Source organism: Numenius arquata, chromosome 1 (assembly GCF_964106895.1).
Source record: "Numenius arquata chromosome 1, bNumArq3.hap1.1, whole genome shotgun sequence".
Lineage (NCBI taxonomy): Eukaryota > Metazoa > Chordata > Aves > Charadriiformes > Scolopacidae > Numenius > Numenius arquata.
Genome location: NC_133576.1, coordinates 71,200,715 through 71,220,205, shown reverse-complemented (window position 1 = coordinate 71,220,205; position 19,491 = coordinate 71,200,715). Strand labels below are relative to the sequence as shown.

The window sequence follows — 19,491 nt, the reverse complement described above, 5'->3', positions numbered from 1 at the left end:
AAGCTGTCCTCAGGTTCTGAGATAACTTAGACTTATGCAAAAACCTCAAATTGGTAGGAGGGACACACAACTATAAAAGCCAAACTACACTTTGCAGTAAAAGATTCAGTAATGGATGAATATTCCAAGTTCTACCAAGTGAGCTTGGATCTACGTGAGCTTTTAAAAGTTTCCCTGTTACTATTTGGTGCCTGGCTCTCCCTTGAGGAGCTTCAGGAAGATAGCAATCTGTCCTTCTTGAAAACTGACTGGTACTATTAAGCTCTTTACATCATGTATCCTAGCTAATGCATAGACTGATATAGACTGTAATTTCCAGTGCAATGAACACACTAATGAGCTATATATATTTTTAGTGGTTTTCTTATCGGCAGCCTGTGTTTGCCCACTGGCAGCAGGCTAATTTTATGATATTTCATTTGCACATAACAATATTTTTTCCGGTCTGCTGCTGTTGCCCAGCAGTGCCTGGTTGCAGTGGGAGCTGAGCTGGCTGAGTGCTGTGGGAGGGCAGTGAGCCCCCACTGCCCTGTGCATGCTCGAGACCCCCCTGCTCCCTTGCAGTGGCACAACAGAGCCCGTCCATGTCCCAGGGAAGCTCTGTGGACTTCAACTGCACACACACACTCTTTCTTTTCTTCCTGTAATAGCTCTGGCACTTCATGACCACATAGTCCATAAGCCATGAAACTTTTTACCAAGGCATCGACCAAATATTTTCTGTTTGCCTCTTATGTTGGATTCCTTTGTGCAGGCACAATACATGCCTTTGTACCTGCCTCACAACCTCTTACAGTATTTGCATTTAGTGTGAGCCTGTGTCCTTGCTCTGCAACAGGAACTGCCAGCATTAAAGTCATTTTCTGAGAAAGCCCAGCAGCCTTGATTGTGTGAAAGGGATTAAGTCCATTTCTTCCTATAATGTCTCCGATAACCTGAAATCCAGTGGTCCACAACCAATCATTCACAGAATCACAGAATGCTATGTGGTTGGAAGGGACCTCTGGAGATCATCTAGTCCAACCCCCCTGCCAAAGCAGGTCCACCTAGAGCAGCTTGCACAGGAACGTGTCCAGGCAGGTTTTGAATGTCTCCAGAGAAGGAGACTCCACCACCTCTCTGGGCAGCCTGTTCCAGTGCTCTGCCACCCTCAAAGTAAAGAAGTTCCTCCTCATGTTTAGATGGAACTTCTTATGTTCAAGTTTGTGCCCATTTCCTCTTGTCCTGTCACTGGGCACCACTGAAAAAAGACCAGCACCCTCCTCTTGACACCCATCCTTTAACTATTTATAGGCATTGATCAGATCCCCCCTCAGCCTTCTCTTCTCCAGACTAAAAAGACCCAAGTCCCTCAGCCTCTCCTCATAAGGGAGATGCTCCAGGCCCCTAATCATCTTTGTAGCCCTTTGCTGTACCCTCTGCAGCAGTTCCCTGTCCTTCTTGAACTGGGGAGCCCAGAACTGGATGCAGTATTCCAGATGGGGCCTTACCAGGGATTCCTTTGTGCATTCCTGTAATCCAGGGTGGATTCGTCTTACTTTGTCTTAAATAGGTGAAAAAAGACAAGCACCTCTAGAGGGCAATTCATCCCATTTAGTTTAGGCACTGGAGATAACTCTCCACTGAGTGGAGAGGAAACATCAACGCCTGGCTTGGACCAGCTGTACTCCTTTCATCTGGCTGAAGGCTGGATGAGGGGGACCCCGCCCTAGGCTATCTTTAGCAGCTCCAAGGTTATGAGTGGACAGGGAGCTCTCAGCTCCAAAACATAAAATCTATTCCTTACTTTGTTTTGCTCTCCTGGGCCTCTTGCTTTTCAGACTTGAGTCAGAATAATCATCACTTTCATCAGCTGTTCTCACATTTAAAGCATTATTCCTGGCAATGGTACTTCACATTTCTTGTCCTCCTGCATGCACACACCCCTTCCCCAGCTACTAGAATAAAAAAAAATGCAACCTTCTTATCTTGATCTGCAAAGATCAGCTCTGTGTACAGATCCAATTCTTATTTCCATTCGCTCCCACATTTATTTAAGGGTGTCACTTGGGAACCACAGATCTAATTATCTGGTGCTCTCCAAGTTACATGCTCACTTTCTTTTAGGTGCTACTCTGATCAAACATCAGTTATACTGCCTATTTAGATGGAAAGCTCACATCAAGATCACATATGCAGAGCAAAACAAGAAAGTAATTGTTAACTGAACTCATATTTCTTGAAAAGAACTACTTCTGCAGGATCAGCCTCTGCCCTGGATGCTAATTCATGCCAAGACACCAGCCTCTGCCCCTCTGTAGGTGTGACTTTGAAGTTATTGCAGGTGGCTGAGCTCTCTCGCAAATGCTATAAACCCACGCAGTCCCAGGAATGAGGTGGTCTTGTCCTCCTCACATCATTAATTTTTCTGAAGAGAAACATTGTGATGCAGTGCCCTGAATTCTTAATGTGAAGTAGCATTCCCCAATATTGTATTTCTTTTCAGGTCCGATAATAAACCAGTACAAGTAAGTCCTCAGTCTCAATTTCCCTTGAGATTCAGGACATTTTCTCCTCAAAGTACATTGAGGCTAATGACTGTGAACTTCCCTGGATGGACCTACTTAAAATACAGTGACAACTGAAGTTCTCTAATTTTGAATGAAAAAAGAAGACAAAAATTTTGTCTTTGGGAAACTGAATAAGATAAATCCCATTGCCTGGGGAGCATATGCTAAATTCACATCCCCATAGTGACAGTCTGTGTTAACCTGCATTTCCATATGTCCTGGCACCGAACTCAGTGAGGGGGACACAATACTTGAACAGCTGGTAGCCAGAGAAAGACCATCCCATACCACCTGCCCAGAGTGAGCCCAAACACTTGGGGGACTGCAGACCAAGGACAGCCATGAACGTGGTGGCAGTCAGGAGAGGAGCTTGGCCCATCAGGATTTGGTCTCCCTTGGGTGCGAAAAGGCACAGACTTGGGGTGAGAGCAAAAGTGACTGAAGACAGAGCCAGGGTTACTGCACTCCAAGGGGACCAGCCCCTCTGCAGCAGAGTGCTAGAAAAATCCCACCTCTCTGGGAAAGAGCTGCCACCCCCAAAGAGCCATCTCACACCTTTCAACTCACACACCAGCACCTCAGTTTGGTTTTTTTTTTTTCCATTTTTCACATAACATTTTCAAAAACAACATAGGCCATGTTACACTTATTTATAGCGACACAAATTGATGTAAAACATTTACATTATGTTGGTCACTTGTTCAAGTCCACCTGCAAAACATTTACACTATTGTAGCTCACTTGAACAAGTCTACCTATGATGACGGCCTTCGGAATATTACTATACCAGTAGTCAAAGAAGCAAATCTCACTTCATAAAAGATAAACCTTTGTTTCTTTATGTTCCGTTTGTATTCCAGACACCCCTGAGTATGTAACATCAGTTTTCTGTATCCTACTTTTTATCTCACTTTAACATTTCCTTCTCTACTTCAGAGGAGGATTTGAGGTATTTAACTGCCTTATGGCACCAATACTCCATATACTAAAAGTTCTACTTCTTTTCCACTACTTGGTGAAATCCAACCCAGTTCCTACAGCCAGATGTGTTATCACACTACTCTTAGAGGATACACATGGACGGGAAGAATAAATCACATTTTGAAAGGTTACACTTACTGGCAAACCTAATTTGTTCTCTAGTTACAGACCAGTAATTGCTTGATAAAAATGAGCATTCCTGATGTACCTAAAACATTTTTCATGTTCCTTCCAGCAATGGTCAGTTCCTCTACAGTTTTCTTTCTTCAAAGAACAGATACCCAAGTGGATCGACTGTTTTCCACACTTGCAGCCACATTTTTTCCATCTGCCCATAAAATATATGTATTCTTTATCATCAACATCCTGCACTTGGAAACAGTAAGTTCTGTGGTATTCTTTTGTTGCCATTGACTCAGACTCTGTTAGAAATCCAATCTCTGTGCCTGTGTCTTCAGAGCAAACATTTAGAATAGTCAAAGGGAGGCTTTGGCTTAAATCTCAAAAATGTGGAGGTTCTTGCTAATATATTGAAGAGTTTCTTAATTCAAGCCACATCCTAGTCCTTAAAATCCTTCCGCATATTTATTGGGCTAAACTCAGAACCAGCTATAAGTGGTGGTGGAAAGGAATTTGATTATGGCCTCTCCCAGATGGATGCGAGTTGTTCATTTCCCTCGTTTGTGGGACCACAGGCAGTTCTAACATTCTTACTTCACAATTTTTTTCTTTGGAGCTGATGTTTTTTCCTGAGTATGTTTTTTCCCGCAGAGTTTGATAGAGTTCTGGGCTGATTTACCTGAACAAAAAGCATTATCTTTGGTGTCAGTGAGAGGTGTCAGTTATGGGTCTGTAACAATATAGACCTTAAGGCTGGATCCTTTCCCCTCCCATACAGATAAAGATAATGCACATTATCTATATGATGGAACTATTTCTTGGCTATCATAAATGTTATTTCTCGGAAGAGGAAGTAACCAAGTTATTTTACTCATTCTGATCCTCAAGACGTAACATGGTCACTGATAATTTATTGCTCCCTTCTGATTTATGTCAAGTCTGGAATTCAGTTAGATTAACCTAATGGGCAGCATTTTGCATCAGGAGTAATTGATTTGCATACTTCAATTTAAAGGACACAAGGTTCCTGAAGCTGTACCAGCTTTACAGTGGTGCAGACTCATTGTTTATGGGAATCTATGCCAGACTTTTATACTCATTTCAGAGAGGAGAATCAGGCCAGTCATGAAAGAGTTAGAGGCACAGAAGGGCAAGACTGTACATTGTTACTGGTAATCTGTCAAATCACTTCCAGGAATAAACCTTTTTATTAGTCAAATGACTCTCAAAACACTAAAACATCCCTCCAAATTCTTTTCTTGGCAAACATAACAACGTGTTACAGCTGCCTATGAATCTCTAGCTATGAGATATTGGTAGATAAAACAGAACTGAATTCTCCAGTGTACAATTATCTGTTATGTTGATGCAGTTATTTCTTGGGGAGGGATTTTCTGAGACAGTCTGTTTAAGCAAAGAGTAATCCAAACGGTGAAAAAAATTTAGATTTTCTGTGGAAAAGTTCACAGATATACAGTTGCCATGACAATTGTATTTGGCTCTGGAAAATGAAAAAACTGACTCTTTTTAGACCAAAGTAAAATAAAATGAGTTTGGATGCATAAGAAAACTGCATTTTCACTCTGGTGTCGAATAGTCCTTCTGTAGCAACCTTTCTTAGCTTCTGTTTTTAGATTTTAGGGTGTTTTTATTTTCCTTTTTTTTTTTTTAAACAATAAGACTATTGGAATTAGAAAGGGCGAGAGCACCTCCCTTGCCCTACTCTTCCCATATCCAGGGCACGCTCCTGTTATTCTGTGTTCCAAAATTCTACAGGTTGCACCTTAGCTGCAAAATAACAGAAGCAGGTTTCCTGCATCTAGGCAGCACAAAAACGCAAACTTGTGTTTATAACTTCATCAGACCGTAGTAGACTTGGAGAAGAGGAAAATAGCCGATAGATATCCATCTGCTGGGAAAGCAGCATGGCTGGTCCGAAATGTCTCTCTCTTTCTCTCATGAAAGATAGCCAGGATGATTTTTTTGTTCTGATGGCGGTTGGAGAATAAAGAAGATTTTTTAAACCTTTGGTATTGCGTATCCTTTATCGGCTCTCCGCTTCCAGCACTTGTGTACGCATATCCCCCCCAGGATCACGCCAGCCAATGCGACGGGAATCATTGCAATGTACCAGGACAAGCCGACAGCTGGAAAAGTAAAGAAATGAAATATTAAATAAATAAAAAACCTCCCAGGAACATAGTTCTCTAAGTTCAAGGAGGAAGAGGAGAAATCACAATAAAAAGGATGTCTGCAAGTTAACCTTCCAGCAGGGTTGATCACCTGTGAAAGGAAGAGGCCTATTGATTGAGCGCTCTGGGAAATGGGTGTATGAAGATGGGAGGAAGAATTGGAAAACAATAGAGGGTGAGAATTTAAAGTTCAAGCCTTTTGCATACACATGACTCTTCCCAACCCCTGCTCAGGGCAGCTATGTACTTTCTATCTTAACTTGGTGGAAGCAGAGACACTCCAAGCAGGAAATAAAAGAACCATGTGGAGAGGGAGTACATAACAGCTAGTCCACCCTCAAGCTCTGTGAATATTTTCTCATATTTTCTCCTAAAAATTACTAATGAACAAACCAAGACTCAGCTTTTCCCCAAAATACAGCTAATTTCCAAGTGTTCACACAGACCATTTGGGATTATTCCAGCCTATACTGGTTTACGGATTATCTCCTCTGTAGTAATACCTGTGTAGCCAGGGAAGACAAGGGCAGCACATCATCTAGAAAAGTGAGTACTCATCATAGGATGCTGGAGTGAGTCACGAGGTATAACTCATAACGAAGACTGTAAATGTTCATGTGCCTTTCTAACTCAGTGTGAGCAAGCTTCAGTGATTCATCAATGTCATGCAATGAAACAATTAGGATTGCTTCATGTTGTTTTTACAGCTGGTTCTTGGCCAATGGTCTATCACACTGCAACATTAATTGCTCTGAGCTTGGGGTTTCTCTTCCCATCAGTAGGAGCCAAAATAACAACACCCATCATAATTTACACCTCTTGTTATTTTGGCGGCAGTCTGTGCATGAGGAGAAGGAACACTCTGATCTTTGTTCTGCTATTGCCTTTTTTCTTTTTTTTCCACTACTTGTTGAGGAACTGGAGGAGATCTGGCCCTGCTGCACCCAATGGGAGTTTGCCAGTGGTCTCCCTGGAGCCATCATTTCACAAAGTGTATCTAAATTGGAGCCCTGTCCAATGAACAGGGCAGATCAGCACAGATCCTTAGCCCTGCAGGAAATGTCAGTGAATGACCCACAGAAAGTGGGTGAACAGGCTATTCTAAAGTCTACAGGTGAAAGAGGCAACCAATTTTCCGCCAGGCAATAATTCATTCCAATATGAGCTCTGACAGCAAAAAAAGGCTTGGATGATAATTTAGCATCAGAATAATGACAACACTTATCCCAAATAAGCATTCAAACTAGTTACCTTCCTGCTTGACCCTTGTTGGTAGTACTTGGTAGCCATATCTGTTCTGGGCCAAACATGTAAAGTCTGTGTAAAAATCCACTTCTTCGACAGAATCAAAAACCAGTGGCACTTCAATGAAGTTTTCACCATTCTCTACAATTTCTCTGGAAGAAAAATAAAGATTTGGTGTTAAATCCTTTTATAAACCAGCTTTTCTCTATTTGATGTGTTCATTCTAACAGCACACTGCAAGAAAATGCATGGGGTATTTGCTCGTTTCTGAACTAGTTCCTCAGCATTAGAGGACACCTGTGCTTTCCAGCCCAGTTGTGCCAACTATTTGAGTCTCAGAAGTCAGTACCCATCCTGCACTCCTTGAATCTTCCAGAAAAAAAAAAAAAAACACCCCCAAAAAAACCTCAAACAACTGGATTTGTCTGACAAAAATAAAGAAAAAGGAGGGAAGAAAGGCAAGCAGAATTCTTTGTATCTTTGAGCTCTCTACACAGCTTTGTGGAAGGACCTAATTCCTTCTCTCTGACCACCTATTAATTCCTGAGATTAATTCTTGCTGTCGATTGGAAGAGGACATATGGAGAACATAACCCTGCAAATGCTCACTCAGCAAACTGAACCACCATTCCTCTCTCTCATGCGCCCAAAGCCAAGAGCTCAATACAAGAAACTGTCTATGAAGTTTCCAGCTTCCTTCAACCTGATCGTTTCATCAGTCCAACCATTTAAAAGTGGTTTTCTAGCTGCAGTCAGACATTGTCTCTTGATATCTTTTAGTCATTGCTGCAGCAGTTGTCCAGCTGCTCTTTAATGATCTGATCATCCGTCTGCTATGCCCTGCAGCAATGGAGTTCACTGTGCATTCCTCCCGGGACCGTACTGCAGGAAAGCAACAACACAGTGGCGGGTGCTTTGCCAGAGATTTCTGCAGGGAATTTGTTTTCCCAGGGGCAGTTGGTCTGTTTTGCCTTGCTGCCATTCCGAGGGCTGGAGCAGAACTGGGGTGTCTCACACACTGTGGGGCTCCGCATGAGCTGTAGCCTGCATGATCCCCATCCTCGTGCAATTGTATAATATAGAATAGTAATAATGACAGAATGGCAGGGGTTGGAAGGGACCTCTGGAGATCATCTAGTCCAACCCCCCTGCCAAAGCAGGTTCACCTAGAGCAGGTTGGACAGGCAGGTTTTGAATATATCCAGAGAAGGAGACTCCACAGCTTCTCTGGGCAGCCTGTTCCAGTGCTCTGTTACCACTATCTGATAGTGACAGTAGTAGCAAAAATAATTTTTGAAGTCCAAGTAAGAAAGTACATGTGCTGCTCTACTCTAAAGCCTGCAGAGACTGTAGCAGGTTTTATGGCTCCTGACCACAAGTTTAATCCCCTGTCACTTATCCATGTAAACGACATTATAAATAAATGGTCTCAATCATGCTGTGGGGAATGTCAAAACACGTAAGTGCTTGGGCATACAGCTGAGTTACCATGTTACCTCCAGCTGCAGCTGTGCAATAAACTAGATACGGCCAGGTAGTTATCTGGCACTGATGGCCACAAATGGCCAAAACCAGCTCACATCCATAACTGTTAAACACTCTTGTCCCTCAAAATGGGGATACCACATCCCCAGGCTCTGTTGGGAATGGTCCCTTGCCCCATGCTAAATCCTAATTGATAGCCAGAAGCTCTTTGGGAAGGTGCTACCTGGTGAGTGACCAGTTTAACCATTAACAATGGAGGCAATGCCATCGCAGAGTCCAGGAGCCTCCCTGGCTCCATCCACCAGTAGAGGCAGAGCCACCATGGTCCAGGTGAGGCTGATGATCTGCGTGGACACTCTTAGCTTTATCAAATGAGAGAGAAAACACGCTAACCTGGACCTCAATGAAGAGATTCCAGTGGGTAGGTTTACCTCACATTTGCAAAGCGCTAGAAGTATGCCTGCACGCAGCGAGTTACTGCTGCTCAGATGACACATGACAGGTACAGAAAGCAGATATTTTCCCTCCTTTCCTAGTGGGAAAAGCCTTGAGGCATGCCGCTATGAGGCAGATGAGAGAAGGCTCCTCAAGACAAGGAGAGACAATGGAACAGGGCAAGAGGATGTGGGACATCCTGCTTCGCCCTCCCACCAGCATCCCCCTCACTGTTTCCCTGGCACCAGCCCTAGCACTCCCTGGCGTCTCTGTGAGTCAGTTTAACTCACTAATGTGGAAAAGAACAACCCTAAGGGGAAAAACAACAGTATTTTAAAACAAAACAAAACACTGGATGTTTTTTCTGTTGTCTTAGTGTGTTCAGAGAACCTTGTGAATGTCAGGGAGAGGATGTTGCTGTTTCGCAGGCACAGGGTAAGGAGAGAGATAAGAGAAGCACTGGGAAGGATCAAGTCCCATTGCTTCCCACTGCAGCCAGCTCTTATACCAGCTCAGCTGCCCATGAAAACGTGCTTCAAGTTTAAGCCACAAAGTTGGGTCATTTGCAGTACACCATGAATAAAAACCAGAGATAGGGAATTTATTTCACCCTGTCTGGGTTAGGTTTGAGGGTTTTTTTTCTTGCCTGCCTGGTTTGTTTTCCATAGCTCTCAGCTTCACTCCGGATCTGTCCCTTACGTCATTATCTGGCATTCAGCTGCACTGAGAGCCCCTGCCACACTGCAGGTTAAAACAACAAGCACAAGCAAACACTTTCAGCCAGACTTACTGTCGTTCCCCCTCTGTAACTCTGCTTTGCTTGTAAACCACATCAACGCCGGTGTCATTTGCTAGCCATTCCACATCGGTATGGACGTGGCTGCTCAGTCCAACAAAGACTTTGCAGGGGAGAGTCATCTTGGAGCCTGTTGGTAAAAGAAAGATTAGAAAACCATTTGGATACATATGGAGAACTACTCTTTCCCTTGGTGAAAACCAACATCTCCAGTGGGAGATCAAGTTCCCACACACGTCAAACACCACTACATTCAAAACTGAGGTTAAGCCCCAGATCGCTTTTGATCTCCTTCTCCTTGGCAGCAAGACCCTTCAGTTTGGCAGTCTTTCCCGCTACTAACCAAATCGCTTTCCCATTGCAACAGTTAACAGCTCTTGCACTCTAGCCACATTCCTCAAGAGGCAAAGTTGTATTCCCATGGCCTTGCTCCTTCCGACATATTGCAGCCCAGAGGGCACAGTGTGATTTACAGCTCTGGAGCAACTGCATTAACCAGCAATGTAGCTGCACGCAGAGATGCTGTGGGCAAGGACATTCAGCTCAAGGTGGGACCTCCAGAGATAAAGGGATCGTGCAAAAATTCAGAATTTTTGCTATAATTATTTTAACTCAGGATGAAGGATGAAAAGCCTTCTGATCCGTGCTTATCTATGTTATAAGGAAAAGACTTGGTAGCCCTATGCTGGCAGAAAGAAATGCGGCAGGGAAAATTAAGATGTCACAGAACACAGGTGTATGTATAGTACCCAAGTTTAAAAAAGCTTAGTGTAAAATATACCTGGCATTTTCTGGAAAGAGGAAATGCAACAGAATTTTTTTGTCACAATATAATCCTCAAAGAAAAATTGAGATCCTACTTTCTAACTAACAACAACTGTCTAGTTCAAACAGTAAAATGCAATGAAAAAAACGCCTCCTCCCAAAGATGGCTCATTTAAAGCCACCAGATAACCTATGACAATTTAAGGAAATGTTGAAAAAAGAAAGTTCTTAGTGAAGGGGGAACTTCTGATCTAATGGTGCAAGTAAGCTTTTATTGCTTTGTTAGTGGCTAGAATCTACAGCAGTTCTGCAGCTTTTCCTACATGGGAGACAGCACCTGGCTGCAGACAGTATGAAGCAAAAACTACTCCAGCGCCGACCCGCAGCTAATAAAATCAAGATCAAAAGTACCACAACAATTTATGCCAACAAGTTACACCATAAGAGGACCTGCTCTACCTTTCCTCTGATTAGATGTTTCCAAAACTAACGTTGGGCCTTACCGAGAGCAGCTGATGTTGTCCTTTGTGTTGGATACACAATTATTGGGATAATTCTCTTTTCTTGTTCTAGAGAGAGAAAGAGAACAGAGAGTCAGTGCTAGCACACCAGAAACTTGTGGGCATTGCCTCAGAACTAGAAATAGAAACGTGCCACTCTGCTCAACAGCTTTCGTTTGATTATTAAACCCACTGGCAGAGAGAAATTCCGATTTCAAGCCCAGAGATCTGTGTTTGTGGAGATAAGATAGGATCAAGCTCACACCTTGATGCTGAAAGCTGCCCCACGAGGAGGTCACGAGTGAGCGAGCGAGTGTCTCTTGGAAGCAAAGGTAACATCAGGCACTAAGCACGACCCTTCTCCTGAGCAGCGCGGGATGAGACCCTCGCACACCCATTTCATACTGGCAAAAACGACGCCCTCACCCCCACCCTCCCCAGGCCAGTCCGTGGTTCAAAACCTCTTTCCACCGGCGGGCGGCAGCCCCCAGACGGAGAAAGCAGCACCCCGGGACCTTCCCCCTCCGAGGACCGACCCCCGCCTCGCCGCCCATTCGTCCCCGGCGCCGCTGGGGAGGGCGACCGGGCTGGGGGGCGCTGCCGGGGGTGGGGGCCGTGGCCATGGGCGTGGCGAGGGGGGCGTGGCGAGGGGGGCGTGGCCACGGGCGCGGCGGGGCCGTGCTGGCGCGCCGGGGCACGCCCGCCCCCTGCTGGCCGCCGGGCGCTGCGAGCCGCCCCCAGCCGCTCGCCGAAGGGCGGCTTTCCCCCGTCCTGAGCGTGTTATTCACCCCGGGTGTTTTGTTTCCTAAGCCCTCTGACGTCATTTGCGGTGACACCGCCGTCGTGTGTCCCTCTCCCCCCCGCCAAGACGTACATTAGGCGGTTTAACAGCCGCAGGCGCTCGCCCCATCGCGTGCTGCTGCCTCCCGCCCTTCAGCGGCGAGTCATTGGAAAGGGTGGGCGAGCCCAGCTCTGCCGGGGGCGCCGTGGGAAACCCACCGGGCACCCATAGCGTCCCCTTTCCCTTGGCGGCGCCGAGAGGCCGACGACGAGTTCCTCTCCTCGGTTTTACCGACAAAGATGAGATTTGCCGAAGTTCTGTAACGTTTTAAGGGGTCCGTATTTACCAGCGGTCTCCAGTTGAATTGTTCTGGTGATTTCATAGGTTACGCCTTCGTAGGGAAATGCCATCTTGCAGGTGTAATAGCCAGCGTCTGTTGGTAGCACAGAAGTCATGATCAGAGAAGTCGAACCTTTCAGAATTACGAATTTTTCACTGGCGTCTTCCAAAGGCAGAGCATCCTGGAGAAAGGACAGCAGCTGGTGTTATGGCTCAGGTAGGTGTGGCTGTGCCCAGCGTAACTCCCAGACAAAATTACCTATCCCCGTCTCTCTCATATTAAAAGTTCACTTATCACTGTGAAATCTGAGCAGTTCCACTTTCTCACCAAAGGGCAAGTTCTTCAAGTGTGTGTCTGTCTCTAAAATGTTCTCAGGCACTATATGAAGGGTGAAAAATCGCTATTTTAATCTATCTATAACATGTGTGTACAGCTTTTCAATAAAGTGCACATTTTAAGATGGAAAAGATATAATAGGCTCTTTCCTGAGTCCTCTTAAGACTAATCATCTAAGACATTCTTCTAAGACAAAACCATTTTAGTAACCATGGAGGTTTTCACAACACTGTTACTTTCCATACGTGACCTCATAAGAGTGATATTCTAAGCCATTCTTCCAAGATAAATACGTTTTAGTCATCATGCAGGTTTTCACAAAACTATTAAGTGCCCTACATGGTCTCGTAAATTGTAACAAAGTCCTGCTCTGTATCACCAACATTCTGTTTATACGTGGGTTGGAGCCCTGCTAGGAGCAATGATGTTCCCATGAAGGCAGGCTAACTCTTTCTGGCACTTGTAGCTAGAACTATAGAGAGGAGAGTAGCCTTTTACTTAAATAAGTAGGTTATAGCCTGCTTCTGAGCAAAGACGTTTTGCTGGGATGCTACCACTCACAACATAGGCACCGCCGTATTAATCCAGCCTGGGTATTGCATCCTATGCATCCAAGGATGACAGCGGCCCAAGGCAGAGGATGCGATCATAGTGTGAGTCCAAATAAAAGCTAAACCAAGGTATTATGAAAATAGGAGAATGCTGTGCTGTCCCATGCAAGATCCGACAGCTGAGGATGGTCACATGAGGGCTATTTAACTTTACAGTCACAACCAGGCTTGCCTGCTTGAAAAATGGTGGGCTGGCAAGTTAGGCAAGAGGCCATTATAAGCTTTTTGTGATGGATCTAGTACCTCCAAATGCTCTATTCCAGTTGATTAATGAAAGCTACCCCGTCTGAACAGCTCACATGGGGGTAGCACCGCTGAGAGGTCCTACTTTATTGGATTCGCTAGAGGGACCATAAAAAGCAGCATAGCACCAAAGAGAAGGGCCTAGTCTGAAGTAGCAAACCCTGGGATCAGGGTAGGTTACCTGTCTTAAAAATAGTTACACTGCCTGTTAGAGCATATAACATGAAGCATTTCACCCCGTGCTGAGTCCACCCTGGAGAACCTTCCTTACAATATACACATCAATCTGCCCCCAAATTCCCAGTATATTATGCTATAATGTTAAAATGCTCATGACTTTACCAACATGATGTTCAGGAGAAACAGAAAGTGGAGATGTATGTGTCTTTACAAATGGGTTGGGATTAGGCTTTGTACAAAGAGGAGCTGAAAGTTCTACCTTGTACCACTTGAGCTCCAGGCTTGTCCTGTTTGGTGTAAAATCCCACAGGTCAGGGCAAACAATCTTTCCAGAGGTGAAAGTGAAGAGAACCTGGAGATAGGCAATCTCCCGAGCAGCTGTTTTCTCCAGGACCGTGAGATGGATGGAGACCTCGGCGCAGTAGGAGGAGTTCCTGCAGACAGAGTGGGGGAGAAGTGAACACCCACCAGTGACGAGGCGAACTCAAGTGACACCCTGGCTCCATTTCCTTCCTTAGCCAATTCTAAGAGGCCAAGTCTGAGAACATACCAGGAGGGACCCTGGAAAATACTTGGTACTGGGATTTGGCACAATCTAAACATGTTGTTGACACATCTGCCTCAGAGCTTCAGTCTTTTCCTTTCTTTTTTCTTTGCTTTTTTTTTTTTCTTTTTTTGTACACCAAGTTTTCTGTGTACCCTCAGGCTAAGGCATTATTTCAATTTTGCAAGGAGGGGGAACATGTCCACCTAAACAGTAGCAGGTGTGTCGTGAACCCTCCACCATTTCCTTGAAAGAGATCTTGACTGTGAAAACCCTAATGGTTGGAACCTAAGGATGAAATAAAAAGCTTAGAGCATGTATTAAAATACATCTGCAGTTACTGTTGCGCAACCAGTAGGCATTTTTTCAGTACGTATTATTTTGTATAGGAAAGAAGGCATTTCTGCTCTGAAAGTTTTGCAATATTTAACTTTTCTTTCTGGCCCCAAGTGACAATTGCTTCCAGTCCCAAGGAGAACCAAACTGGGGGAAACAGGTGATTAAACTATGTCCTTTCCGACCTCTGAAAGCCTGCCTCAGAGATTCCTCCACCCATGGCTGTGCCTGACCCCTGTGGGGGCCAGCAAAGCCAGGGCGTCCTGGCAGCAACCCACTGGAGAGCATCTGGGGGCTGTGGGCAGATGGACTCGCACTACTGCTCAAGCGCCATGGTGGGCTGTCACCTACAGGTCAGCCATCAAAATCCAAAATACTTGCTCAGCAGAAGCAGAGATCTGTGATAATTTGCTTCTATTCATTTCACAGGATGTTGAAAAAAATGTGTTGTTTGCCCTGCGGGATGGTTTGCAAAGGAAATACAATTATTTTTTTTTTCTTTATTAATCCTGTAATAATGTTAGCAATGAAGCTATGGGCTTGGCTCTCACATATCTTTTCAAACGGGTTTCACAGCATTTTACTATAGCTGTCACTAACACTGCCGTAGTGTTATAGGTTGAGGAACTGAGCCGGAATAGTCCAGAAAGGGGATTTAAAAACACTCTTCAAGGTCTCGGGCAATTACTCTGTGCTCTAGGACAATAATTGCAACCTTTTGTTATTCCGGTCTCACTATCGGAGTCTCCTCTTCTGCCCCACCGCTGCGATCACTGCTAAGACGTGTGGAAAGGCCGATCTAATATGCTGAGCGTGATTTATTGAGTTCTGCCTCACTCACGAGATGTGCCTTGCCAGCAAGGAAAGTGTGCTCTACACAGGCAGCTCCAGGGATGTAGAGCTATGTTTTCCACTAGAGACCCCAGAATAAGGTGCCAGTTGCCAGAGGTGTACTGGGAAGCTGACTGGACAGAGGAGCTGTCAGAAGACAAGGACCTGGGACACCTTCTGCAGTTCAGGCTCTAATGGTGATGGGTGTTTTTGCCTTTCTCAGTTCCCTGCAAATCCAGACCCTGATACCTCTTTTGAAACTGTACAAGGGGCTATGGGATTGTAAACACTCAGAAAAAAATCACCAGTAAGGCTGAAAAAAGCCATGGCTCAAGTCTCAACCCACTGCAATATGACAAATCTGGTACCAGTCTAGTAAATACACATCGGGTGTCATGAAAGATCTTCCAGCAATATCAAGGCAATCAAATTCTGGTTTAAAATGTGAAGCAGAAGAAAAATAAAGCTCAGGGATAAGGAAGAGGGATGAAGGAAGCCTCTCCAGAGCCATGGTGCCGTGCTATGTGCTTCGTAAGGTAATCTGAAGTGCAGACAGGGCTATTTGCTTCTCTGGAGCTGCAACACAAGGGTTGAGTTCTGCAGAATCCCCTGTCTGCAGCATGCCCCCACTCACCACAGCCCTGACTAGCTCCTAAATAAGCTAGAACAAACTCTATGTACACTATTTCCTCATGAGATCGTAGCTAGACCGGCAATACTGTGTCACGATTTATCCAGATTTCAGTATATACATCTATAGGAGACACACAACGCATGTAAGAATTCTGACTTTCCACAGTTTTTTCTCTAATAAAGCCAGCGAGCAAACGGTCTTATCCAGACATGCTCTGAACATAACTGGAGTTTAGAATCAAGCTAATGCATTTTAGACAATTATATTGTTAGTACACTGGATTTTCTTTAAAATACCCACCTTCTGGTGCAGATATATACTCCTGAGTCTTCTAGCATTGCTGGTAAAAACCAGAGTGCATCTCCTTTTGCCCAGATTCTTGGATCTTCATCTCTTCCTGATATCATGGTTTTTGAACCGTTTTTATACCATGTGATATTAGGGGCCCACGCAGAAAAATCCAAATGTTTGTATGTGAGGGGAGGGCATTTCAGAACCACAGGTTCTCCATGCAGTTCATAGTAGTGTTTGAAATACACGGTGTGATCTGGGCAGTTTTCTATATAAATCAGAGATATTTTTACATTACTGTCAGCCAGGCACATTGAAAAGAAGGGAGAGGGAGACTGAAAAAAAAAAAAAAGAAAAAAAGTATGCCCTTACCAGTGCTTTTGACTTGCTGGAGTCTGAAAGCAGAGGCGCCCGCTGTGCATGTCACCAGGACAAAGAAGAGCCCACACATTTTTTCCCAGAGGAAAGCAGAAGGAGACAGCCAAGGGAAAGTGTGTTGAAATCTACAGGGAGGTTTATTACAAGACAGAAGATACAATGAAAATACTCAACATTAGCTGAAGAATTAACTGCTCTTTTCCTCTCTCCGAGCCTGGTGAGCTTTGGTTTGCCCGTAGTGAGCAGAAAGGCTTCTTCATCCCTAGTTTATGGGGCCTGACTTGTGGAACAAGAGCGTCTGGCTTGGCACAAGCACATTACTTCTGTCCCTTTCCTTTCACTCCGGGACATGATACAAACATCATACCACAAGATGCTGCTGTCCCCACAGCTTTTCAGTGCAACAGCTATGGGTGGAAAAATCCAGCTCTGCTTATTTTGCAATAAGATGTGACTGAGGAGCGGGTCAGCTGTTTCGAGTTAGCTGTAGTGTAGCTTGGGTGAACGCAGGACCAAAGATGCAACAGAATAGACTTTACCTCCTTAAGCAGTCACTTCAGGTGCCTCCCAAGGTTGTACAGACCTCATTAAATCCTGTGTCACTTCATCTTCCCCACTGTGGCTACCAAATTAGGCCAGCTAACATAGATCAGGCTGCTGGCAAACTTCCTGCCACAACCAGAACCAAGCTTTCAAAGTCTCCAACAAATGTTTCTCTTGGGACAAAAAACTTCGATTCCCACATGTCCTGGCTTGAGCAACATAGGGTTAATTTCTTTTTCAGTAAGGTCTCTTCTAATACTAGGGAAAGCTGCATTTTTAGAAGACTAGTGTCCGAATTTGTGAAAATATTTACTTTATTGCCAGCTATGGTATGTGGGTTTCAAGATCGCAGTGTTTTCAAGCTAGCACAGCTTCCTACTGATATAATTGGCCGAGTATAATCCTCATATATTTTATATTGGTATCAGGATCAATATTGGTTCTTTAGTATTATTAATGTTAATTATTTCGCATTATTCTATTAAATCTGTTTATATTTCAACCCTTGGGTTTCCTTGCTTTTTCCCCAGTTTCCCTTCCCACGTGGGGATGGGTCATCGGGTGATAGAATAATTGTCTAAACAATAAATTGTTGTGGGTTCTTTGAACCATAACACCATGGCATACACACTCATCTTGCTGGTGGTGGGCAAGTGAGCTGTCAGCGTGGACATTATTACTGTCTGTGCTAAAAAAAAAGATGAGGAAAATGCTGAACAACTCGTCCTAAAAATCATACACAGTCACACTAAGGGAAAACATAACTATCCACTGCCAGTCATTCATTAATTGTCATCTGTATCAGCCTGGCATGGGCAAGGCAACTTCTGTGCACATCACTGAATGCTTCCTGGTCTGCCACAAGGTTTCAGCTGCTGCTACTCAGTTGATTGATTACGTGTTACCTCAGTGTACCACAGGCAAAAATACATAAAACACACTATATATAGGCACCAGTTTATGCTCTATGCAAGGTATTTATGTGCAAGACAGTACATAGATGCACATGATACCTACTATTTCCATTTCATATACAGATATATAAATTGCATGCATTTAGCATTAGCCTAACACTATAATTGTCCCATAGGATTAATTTTAAATGGCTGGACAGCTGCTTCAAATTGTATCCAAAAGCAAAAATATATTTATACCAATATAAGACAGTCATATTCACAGGTACTTACCTTCAGGCATCTTCTGTGTATCCCATCATGCTCATATTTATAATGCAGTTTTAATCCAAATTCCTACCTGTTCTAGTAGCTATATTTTCTGACAAGTGACAGTTCCACTATAATAAACTATTTCCAGCTTACACACCACAAAGCCAACCTCTTGCTCAATAATACTGTTTCATAACCATGGGTTGTCTCCCCTACTGCTAGATCTGCAAAGGTTTCCAGGGCATTGGCATGGAGCTGTAGCCCCTCTCAGGGCTACACCTGGACTAGGTGCTAGTGGCTTTTCCTGCAACGTTAACAAGGCCGATGGTTCACATGTAATACCCTGTAACAGGAGAGTTTCTCTCGTTAGATCCTTTGCCTGATGAATCACAGAATCACAGAATGGTTTGGGTTGGAAGCGACCTTAAAGATCATCGAGTTCCAACCCCCCTGCCATGGGCAGGGACACCTCCCACTAGACCAGGTTGCTCAAAGGCCCATCCAGCCTGGCCTTAAACACTTTCAGGGATGGGGCATCCACAACTTCTCTGGGCAACCTGTTCCAGTGTCTCACGACCCTCACAGTAAAGAATTTCTTCCTAATATCTAATCTAAATCTCCCCTCTTCCAATTTAAAACCATTACCCCTTGTCCTGTCACTACACTTCCTGACAAAGAGTCCCTCTCTGGCTCTCCTGTAGGCTCCCTTCAGATATTGGAAGGCAAATACTGTTTATTTTGTTCAGAGCTTTCTGGTCGCTTTGGTTTAGTATCTAGCAATCTTCATAAGCCCTACACAACCTGAGGGTTTAGGGGAGATTTTCATTCCCAAATTTCCATCAGATTCACTTACCTGTGGTTCTGCAGTCTTTCAGCCATTAGCTTCTCATGAAAAGATTTAAGACTGAAAATTGCCAGTGAGGACTTTTTAAAGGGTTTAGCAGAACCCACAGCGGAAATTTGTCTCTTGTTGCCCAATCATATTTGTGTCAGAACCAAATGACACTTTAGACCCATCTTTCTTTCCTTCCGCAGAGTGAGAGAAACAGAGATGAGAGAAAGAGACACAGAGAGAAGGAAAAAGTATGTATCTGGATTTCCCAAAAAAAAAGGGGAAATGACTGCTAAATATATGACTATATTCCCTTTTTCTGACGAATGGCAGCTTGCATACACTCATGTCTTCACATGACTATTTCACGCTCTACT

General features: G+C 44.3%; 1 protein-coding gene across 1 annotated transcript; it reads right to left on the bottom strand.

Annotated features, from left to right (window-relative positions):
• Positions 1-3,162: 3,162 nt before the first annotated feature.
• On the bottom strand, positions 3,163-19,161 carry IL1R2 (interleukin 1 receptor type 2). Its single transcript, XM_074146345.1, has 9 exons — positions 19,136-19,161; positions 16,568-16,698; positions 16,205-16,463; positions 13,819-13,993; positions 12,196-12,370; positions 11,072-11,137; positions 9,798-9,933; positions 7,094-7,239; positions 3,163-5,797 (listed from the first exon to the last, which is right to left on the bottom strand). The coding sequence occupies exons 1-9, from the start codon at positions 19,159-19,161 to the stop codon at positions 5,670-5,672; spliced, it is 1,242 nt and encodes a 413-aa protein (XP_074002446.1). The 3' UTR covers positions 3,163-5,669.
• Positions 19,162-19,491: the final 330 nt, after the last annotated feature.